Below are 9,176 nucleotides of genomic sequence, written 5' to 3' on the forward strand. Positions count from 1 at the left end.
CGAGGATATTTTCCCATTGATTTTTAGAGAGAGTGGGAGGGGGACAGACAGAGAGAGAGAAACATCGATGTGAGAGAGAAACATCAACTGGTTGCCTCCTGCCGGCACACTGACAAGGGTCCAGATCGAGTCTGCAACTGAGGTACGTGCCCTTGACCGGAATCGAACCCGGGACCCTTCAGTCTGCGGGCTGATGCTCTATCCACTGAACCATACTGGCTAGGGCAGAATGATACCCTTAAAATGGTTAAAATGATAAAATGTATAAATTGTGAAATACGTGTGTATATATGTATATGCGTGTATGTAAAGTAAGTATATAACCTGGCCGCCACCACCACCCAGAAAGCCTTTTCCCCGTGGCCCAAGCTATGCTCTTTGCACTGGTAGTCATACTGGGGGAGAAGGTCAGAGTAGGGAGAGGCCGAATCTCTCCTTGGCTTCCATAACCATCTGGACATTTTACCACCATTTGATGTTACTCTAGATCAGCCGTGGGCAAACTACGGCCCGCGGGTCGGATCCGGCCCATTTGAAATGAATAAAACTAAAAAAAAAAAAAAGACCGTACCCTTTTATGTAATGATGTTTACTTTGAATTTATATTAGTTCACACAAACACTCCATCCATGCTTTTGTTCCGGCCCTCCGGTCCAGTTTAAGAACCCATTGTGGCCCTCGAGTCAAAAAGTTTGCCCACCCCTGCTCTAGATGTTCTCCAAGTAGTGGGTCTGAGTCCGCTGACTTTTTTTTATTTTTTTATTTAACAGTAAGCATTACCGAGAGAAGAAAACATTTGATGGCTAACCTCATTGACATTGACATTTAATGGGTTTTATTTCCTGCCCCTGCCCATACATTTGTGGTGGGTCTTGACCTACATTTCATTTCTTAGTCACATACCTATGACCATGGCTCTCAGCAGTCCGCTGCAGCAGCCTGTGGCAGGGTCTTTTGTTTTCTTGCTCTACCTGCCAGCATTGGGGTTACTTTATTCAAAGGAGCAGTTCCCCGCAATTTACCTGTAAGTGGAATTCGGAGCAAAATAAATCATATTTTAAAGATCATCTGAAGGAATCGTGGGGAAAAGGTGTTGTTGGATATTGAATAAATTGTCCTCTGTTGCAGGGCTTCTCAATCTTTCTAGACCTCAGCCACAGGAAGAAATGCATTTTACCTTACCCTCCTCCCCCACCCCTCTATACACAGGCAGGTCTGCAACTGACCCAAACATTTCACAGAACAATCCTAAGCCTGATTACATGAGATACATTCTGGAATTTTTTTTGCGAACCTTTTCTGTAAAAATGCTGGTTGCAACCCACTAAAACTGATTTCAGGACTCAGGACTAGGTCTCAGCCCACGGTTTGAAAACACTATACCAATTTAAATATTTTATAAACAGGATGTCTCTGTTTTGCATATTGTACCTACACGGCTTAACTGCCAAATGTTACCTTCTCCACAGTGGAGAAAATCTAATCCTATGGTCTGAGAACCAGTGACCCTCCCAGACTCTGCAGGGGGAAAACTACGGAAAATTCACCCCCGGCTTTGTCTCTTGTGCCAGCATCAGGGCCTGGTAAACCCTGTTTCCTCAGACCTAGAAATTAACCTCTGTTCTGTGGTTGAGCATGTGAGGGAAAGAAACAAATGCTTTTTCAGCTCTTTCTTCCGTACAAATGCAAAGGTATTTTCGTTTTTTAATCTTCTCTTTGGAACACCTCCTTTCTCTTAGAGCAGCAGTTCTCAACCTGTGGGTCGCGACCCCTTTGGCGGTCGAACGACCCTTTCACAGGGGTCGCCTAAGACCATCCTGCATATCAGATATTTACATTACGATTCATAACAGTAGCAACATTACAGTGATGAAGTAGCAACGAAAATAATTTTATGGTTGGGTCACAACATGAGGAACTGTATTTAAAGGGCCAGAAGGTTGAGAACCACTGTCTTAGAGGCTCCTCGAGAACAGTAATTCGAATCCACAAGACAATGCAAAGACTCAAGACCCAGCTCTGTATCCTTTACATTGTGTTCTCGCCACTGGAGCCCCCACCCCAGCCAAAGAAGGGACAGCAGGAAAAATGGGGGGGGAGGGGGGAGGGGGGAGGAGCTGCATAAGAGAAAGTGAGTAGAAAGAAGAAACAGGGTGGTTTATAGGTATTGGCTCAGTTAACTGGCTTTGCAAGATGACGAATGTTCAGACTCTGGGCGGCCAGTGCTGGCCAGCGCCTCACCTGTGCTCTGTGCCCAACGGCAGCTGCGGGCTCAGGGGCAGTGGGAGGGCTTCCACTTCCTTTCACTTTCTCAGGCCGCCAAACCTGGCACCTGGGGACAGAACTACAGTTCCCACCGCGCAGCGAGGCAGCAGGAAGACGGGGCCCTACGGGCTGAAAAGGAAAACAAGGAGAAAAAGAAAACCTTTCCCGCGAGCAGAAGTGAGAGCGCGCGACAGGTAGGCGACCGGTGACCCGGGAGGGTGGAGGCTACCGGATGCAGGATGGAGGGCGTCCCAGGCGGACACTGCGTTCTCCTGCAGGGCGTGCAGGCTGAGTTCAAGGGGCTTTCGTGGAAATTCTGAGGACTTCCTGGGGTGGGGTGAGGCACAGGAGGAAGACTGCAGCTCAAGTTATGGTGATGAGACACGGAAGTGGAGTGGCTTTCTTTATTTGAAAGGTCAGAGGGGAGACAAAGGGCTGCAGGTGTCCACCGTCTGCGGGATCATTGAGCCACAGGTGTTTTGGAGGCGAGAGAAGCATGGGGCTTCTATAGGCTGGATATCTGTGTGCATTTTAATTTGTGTCACGATACAGATTTGTCCTTTTCCATGACTTTAAAGAAAACCAAAAAGTACAACTGGGGGGAAGTGAAGAAGGGTATCGTATGGCAGGAGCAACTTGCAGTGCAGCACATCAACTTTAATCATCCAATGGGGGTAGGTTTCGTGGATTTTTATGAGGAGACCCAAGACGATAGTCTTTGAGGAACCTTTGAGGGCCTGAGGATATTTGCCTGGAGGGGATATGCTTGGCGCTCCAAATATCTGATGGGCTGGCATGTGGAATCGGAATCTGCCCAGTCCTGGCATAGCACGAGGGTCAACAGATGGAACCCTGGGAGATAGATTTCAACCCCAGGTAAGTTAGAGCTGTGCACACAGAATGGATTTTTGCAGGGGGTAGTGAGTTCCTCATGCTCAGTGATGTTGAAGTGTAGGTGAATCGTTGGGCAGACAGGCTGAAGGTGAGAATAAAATTCAGGCGAGTGATTGTGCGGATCAGTGTTTTCCAAACCTGGCTGGGCAGGCATCAGAATCACCTGGCGAGTGCGTGCACGTATGTGTACACGGGTTTTTAAATATCTTTAGCAGATCTGGGATGGGCTTGAGGAATATGTATTTTTAATTATCTCCCCAAATAATTTTGATAGAATTAGTTAGTGTGGGAAACACTGTCATTTAGAAACTTTATTTTCCAGCTTATGGCGAAGTATGCCATAAACATCCCCACTACAGTTTTCTTTTTGGATTTTCTCAAAATCCTAATTTCCTCGTCAAGAAAAAGTAGGTGCGAGCCGGAAGAAAAAGACCATGTCACTCTTCCCTAAACTGACTTCTCTGTCCGACCTTGTCAGTCCTTTGTTGCTGGTTGCCTGGACATTTGGAGTCCTTCTCCCCACGTGAAAAGCCAGGCATGTCTATCAACTGAAGAATGGCAGGAAAAACACTCCTGTGGGCATCTCCTCTGCCATCCTCCTGCTGAGTGGGCACTCCATGGGGCACGGAGCCCCTGGTCTCAATGACCAGGATTTCCACCAATGCTGTCATCTGACTGTGATGACTGGGTAGCCCAGCAGAGAATGGCAGTAGGACCTCTTCATCCTGAGGGTACCCCTAAAGTAATGTCCACCCACCTAAGGCAGGTGTGAGCTTAGGGGGGCAGCTCTCTTGTACCTGACCAGTAATTAGTGTCCTTCAACCAATATTTTTATTGATTTCAGAGAGGAAGGGAGAGGGGAGAGAGAAACATCAATAATGAGAGAGAATCATTGATTGGCTGCCTCCTGCACGCCCCCTACTGGGGATCGAGCCCGCAGTCCCAGCATGTGCCCTTGACCGGAATTGAACCCGGGACCCTTCAGTCCACAGGCCAACGCTCTATCCGCTGAGCCAAACCAGCCAGGGCCCAAGAGGATGTTAGTGCAATGAAAGCAACGATCTCCCCTGGACCCCAAGTGCCTTGAACAGCGCCTGCGCCTGGTCATGGTCACTAAAGAGACGCTGAACCCCTCCTTTTCTTCCCAGCTCCACTCCAGGGAGGCAGCGCCATGCAGTTCTCCAGCTCAGCCAGGGCAGCAGATGAGAACTTCGACTATTTGTTCAAGATCATCCTCATCGGGGACTCCAACGTGGGGAAGACGTGTGTGGTGCAGCATTTCAAATCCGGGGTCTACACGGAGACACAGCAGAACACGATCGGCGTGGACTTCACTGTGCGCTCCCTGGAGATCGACGGCAAGAAAGTGAAGGTCAGAGGGGCCCGGGGTTCGCTCCCCCTAGTTTAGCCAGAGTTCCTAACCCCGAAACACATGCCTGAGGAATAAAAGATTTGAATGTAAAACATGAAATCATAAAAGTACCAGGAAAAAACATAGGTGTATTCATTTTTATCACTGTGGAATGAGGAAATTGGGCTTTGCAGTAAGACGAGAAACCCAGGATGTCTGTAATAGTGTCAACAATAAAAATAAAAAATAAATAATGTGAAAAAGACAAGAAGCCCAGAAGCCATAAGGGAAAATACTGCTCAATCTAACTATCTCAAGGTCAAATGTATATATTTCTATGTAACTATATAAAGGTAACATTTCTACATATTCAAAAACACTCTGAACCAAGTCAAAAGATGAATGACACTTGGAAAGAAATATTTGCATATATGGGACTTGACAAATGGCTAATTGCTTTAACGTGAAAAGAGCCCTGATAAATAGCTAAGAAAAAAAGCTAAACAGCCAAGCACACACAAAAAAGTAGGCTATTCACAGATTAAACAAAACTGCTGTTTCACAAATTTTATAAGAGTGAGCTCATACATTTATGTAAAGGTGCCCATCCTCATTCATAATTAAATAAACAATAAGCTAACGGTAAGATACTGTCTTTTACCCATTTGATTAGAAAAGATCGAAAAGTGTGGGTAAAAATGTAATAAATGGATCTTGTTTGGGATCCTGATTTTGTAAAAATACATTTTGGAGACAATTAGGAAAATTTCCATATAGACTGGGCATTAAATAATATCAAGGAGTTATCAAAAAGTTTATTAGTGATAATGGTATTGTGGTTATGAAAGAAAATGTCCGTTTTTATAGGGATGTACATCAATGTAAGTAGGGATGAAATGACATGAAGTCTGGGATTTGCTTTAAAATAATACCTCACTGCCCTAACCGTTTTGGCTCAGTAGATAGAGCGTCGGCCTGCGGACTGAAGGGTCCCAGGTTCGATTCTGGTCATATAAAAAATAAGTAAATAAAATAAAATAATACCTCACTGACCTAAAGTAAATCCCAGGAGGAGTTCTTCCTGGGCTTTGAATTTGCAGTAACAGGTTTGAACATTCTAGAGGCAGTTGGATGATCATGTATGATACTGCAGACAAGAAAAATAAATAAAATAATACTTCAAAGAGCCCTGGCCGGGAGCTCAGTGGTTAGAGGGTTCAATTCCGGGTCAAGGGCATGTACCTCAGTTGCAGACTCAATCCCTAGCCCTGGTTGGGGCACATATGGAAGTGCAGGAGGCAACCAGTCAATGTATCTCTCTCACATAGATGTTTCTCTCTCTCTCTCTCTCTCTCTCTCATTCCCCCCCCTTCCCTCCCTCCTCTTCACTCTTCTAAAAAATCAATGAAAAAAATATCCTCAGGTGAGGATTTAAAAACATTAAAGAATAAAAACAAAGAAATCAACAGAACAGGCTTGATGTAGCAAAAGTGGCAAAATCTTGATAATTATTGAATAACTAGAGGCCTGGTGAACAAAATTCATGCATGGGTAGGGTCCCTAGGCCTGGCCTGCAATCAGGGCTGATCAGGGCCTTCCAGCTGCCGGCCAGGGCCTTTCTTTGTTCCATGCCACCCCCTGGTGGTCAGCGCACATTATAGTGAGCAAGTGATGGGTCTCCTGTCGAACTCCCCTGGGGTCAATTTGCATATTAGGGTTTTATATATAAATTATTGAATCTGGAATGATAGGTATATGAGGGTTCATTGCTCTATTCTCTCTAGTCTTGTATATGTTTGCAAACTTTATTTAAAAAATAAATTTTGTGCCTGGCCGGCATGGCTCAATGGTTAAGTGTCAACCTATGAACCAGGAGGTCACGGTTTGATTCTGGTCAGGGGACACGCCCGGGTTGCAGGCTCAATCCCTAGTAGGGGATGTGCAGGAGGCAGCCAATCAATGATTCTCATCATTGATGTTTCTATCTCTCTTCCTTCCTCTCTGAAATCAATAAAAATATATTTTTAAATAAATAAATAAATTTTGTAAATAATGTAAGTATATGAAGAAACAGGTACCCAAGACACTGTTAAGTGTATAAATTGGTGCTATTGCTCGAGATGGTCGTTTAGGAGGTGATATTATGAGGATACTCCTGAACATAAACAGTGGAGTGGTCCTTTAAAATCAAAACAGTTCAGCCAACATTACTTCCTTTTCCAGTGTTAATAGCACTGGGCAGGGTCAAGAGATAAGGCCCAAAATCTGGAGGAAGGGATGATTGCGATGCAAAGGGGAAAGAACACCAGACCCTAGGACACTGGGTCCCACTCTCCGACTAAGCATCCCGGAGGTGGTGGCTCCCAAGCCTGGGAGCCCATCCAAATTACCCTGGGGCGCAACTGGAACAACAGACTCCTGCACCCCAGCCCAGACCTCCTGAATTTGGATATCTCCAAGTAAAACCCAGGAAACTGCATTTTGCAGGCAACTCAGGGAGCAAGTCCCCATCGGGTGTGGGAGCTCCTGATGCCATCCCCTTTCCCGCCCGTCTCCAGATGCAGGTGTGGGACACTGCAGGCCAGGAGCGCTTTCGGACCATCACCCAGAGCTACTACCGCAGCGCCCACGCGGCCATCATCGCCTACGACCTGACCCGGCGGTCCACCTTTGAGTCCGTTCCTCACTGGATTCACGAGATAGAAAAATACGGAGCTGCGAACCTGGTCATTATGCTGATCGGTATGGAGTTTTCAAAGGGTTTAACTTTGTTTTATTGGCCCCCCTCTGCTGACACTCAGCTGTTTGTGTGTTTCCGGTGGCAGGGAAGCATGAAATCATAAAGTGCAAATGGTAAGAGGGCCTCAGAAAGCACCTGGCCCAGAAATTCCATCAGATTCACTTGGAAATGAGAGACGGTGGTGTGAACTTGTTAAGAATACAGATCCCAGCCCTGACCGGTTTTGCTCAGTGGATAGAGCGTCAGCCTGTGGACTCAAGGGTCCCAGGTTCGATTCCGGTCAAGGGCATGTACCTTGGTTGCAGGCACATACCCAGTAGGGAGTGTGCAGGAGGCAGCTGATTGATGTTTCTCTCTCATCGATGTTTCTAACTCTCTATCCTTCTCCCTTCCTCTCTGTAAAAAAAATCAATAAAATATATTTAAAAAAAAAAAAAAAGAATACAGATCCCAAGACCCCACCCTGGAGTTTCTCATTCTGAGACTTGGGACAGGGCCCAGACCTCTACGTGCAGGAGCCCCAGCTGGTTTGCTGCACAGTCTGTGCAGACCACACAGAAAGTACTCTGTAGGCTGAGGTTCCCAGGCAGCGGCCCCAAAGCCCTGAGGGAGCCATTCAGATGAATGTAACTGACACACCCGACACACACTTGAATGACTTCTTTATTTTTTTAAAAAATGTTTTTATTGATTTTTAGAGAGAGAGAAAGGGAGAGGGATAGAGAGATAGAAACATCGATGAAAGAGAAACATCTTTGATCAGGGCTGCCTCCTGCAAGTCCCCCACTGGGGATTGAGCCCACAACTCAGGCATGTGCCCTCGGCCGGAATCGAACCTGGGACCCTTCAGTCCGCAGGCTGACGCTCTATCCACTGAGCCAAGCCGGCCAGGGCTGAATGACTTCTTTTAAAAAAAAAAAAGTTTTTGATTTTTGAGAGAGAAAGGAAGAGAGAAACATTGATGGGCTGCCTCCTGCACGCCCCCTACTGGGGGTCGAGCCTGTAACCTGGGCATGTACCTTGACTAGGAATCAAAATGGTGACCTCTTAGCACACTGGATGATGCCCAACCAACTGAGTCACACCAGGGCTTGAATGACTTCTTATACCTGTTAAGACCCTAAGTGAATCTTAACACACCAACATCAAAACTAACAGGAACTTCAGCTACACAAAGTGAACTTGCAGCTGGAAATATGAGCCAGTCCTATTGTACATTCAGAGAGAAGTGTTAATGTTTCTGTTATTTCTCTAGTAGTGTTTTCGTTTTGCAGCCTTTTGGTGCACAAAATGATGCCCAACCAACTGAGCCACACTGCCCCAGTTCTTAATTGATTCTAGAAATGCCCCTAAAGATGACCTGGACATGTCCCCATCACCCCAGGGCTAATACAAGGGGGCTTTCTGTTTTCTGTCATTGGCCTCCGTGCCTTAATCTAGAAAAGTCAAATGTCTTGTTCCCTTATGGAAGTGTTCCCGTCTCTTTCACTATTTTTCCATTCTGTCTACCCCAGCCCCTGGCAGCCACTTCCCACCACACAAATGGCAAAGAGATGACTGTGCGTTGATTCCTACTGTTCCTCCCCCTCCAGCCACTCACAGGAAGCTCAGCTCCTCGGTGATGTGATGTCCCTCTGTTTAAAATCCTCGCTGGTCCCCCATGGTCCCCCAGATAACACACAAATTCCTGAACCCGACTGACAAGGCTCCTGCTTTCTTCCGGAGATGGCTGACTGGCCTCGTATCTTTTTCTTGTCCCCTCAGCTCTGTTCCTGACCTAACTCTTCAGACCTTCTATCAGAGTGAGGGGTCAAGAAGCCAACATCCTTCTGTAGGCTATACTGGCTGCTCTGTCTCATAACTTTCTTCAGTATCTGATATTTGTCCCCTTAGGATCTTGGGCAAACCTTTCACTGAAATTCTATT

At 46.3% G+C, this 9,176-nt stretch overlaps 1 protein-coding gene across 3 annotated transcripts in view; it reads left to right on the forward strand.

The window, feature by feature from the left end:
• The first annotated feature begins 2,234 nt into the window (after positions 1 to 2,234).
• The window catches only part of RAB19 (RAB19, member RAS oncogene family), an 11,389-nt gene continuing 4,447 nt past the window's right edge, over positions 2,235 to 9,176 (forward strand). The window contains exons 1-4 of one of the 3 annotated variants that reach the window (XM_014546726.1): positions 2,235 to 2,459; positions 2,944 to 3,141; positions 4,308 to 4,531; positions 7,069 to 7,252. In XM_014546726.1, the coding sequence (XP_014402212.1) occupies positions 4,331 to 4,531; positions 7,069 to 7,252 (385 nt within the window). In that variant the 5' untranslated portion in view covers positions 2,235 to 2,459; positions 2,944 to 3,141; positions 4,308 to 4,330. Of the gene's footprint in view, positions 2,460 to 2,494; positions 2,681 to 2,943; positions 3,142 to 4,307; positions 4,532 to 7,068; positions 7,253 to 9,176 lie in introns of those variants that run through there. The other 2 variants (XM_005875004.2, XM_005875006.2) reach the window with 2 other exon arrangements.

This window comes from Myotis brandtii, unplaced genomic scaffold, assembly GCF_000412655.1.
Source record: "Myotis brandtii unplaced genomic scaffold, ASM41265v1 scaffold455, whole genome shotgun sequence".
Taxonomy (NCBI): Eukaryota; Metazoa; Chordata; class Mammalia; order Chiroptera; family Vespertilionidae; genus Myotis; species Myotis brandtii.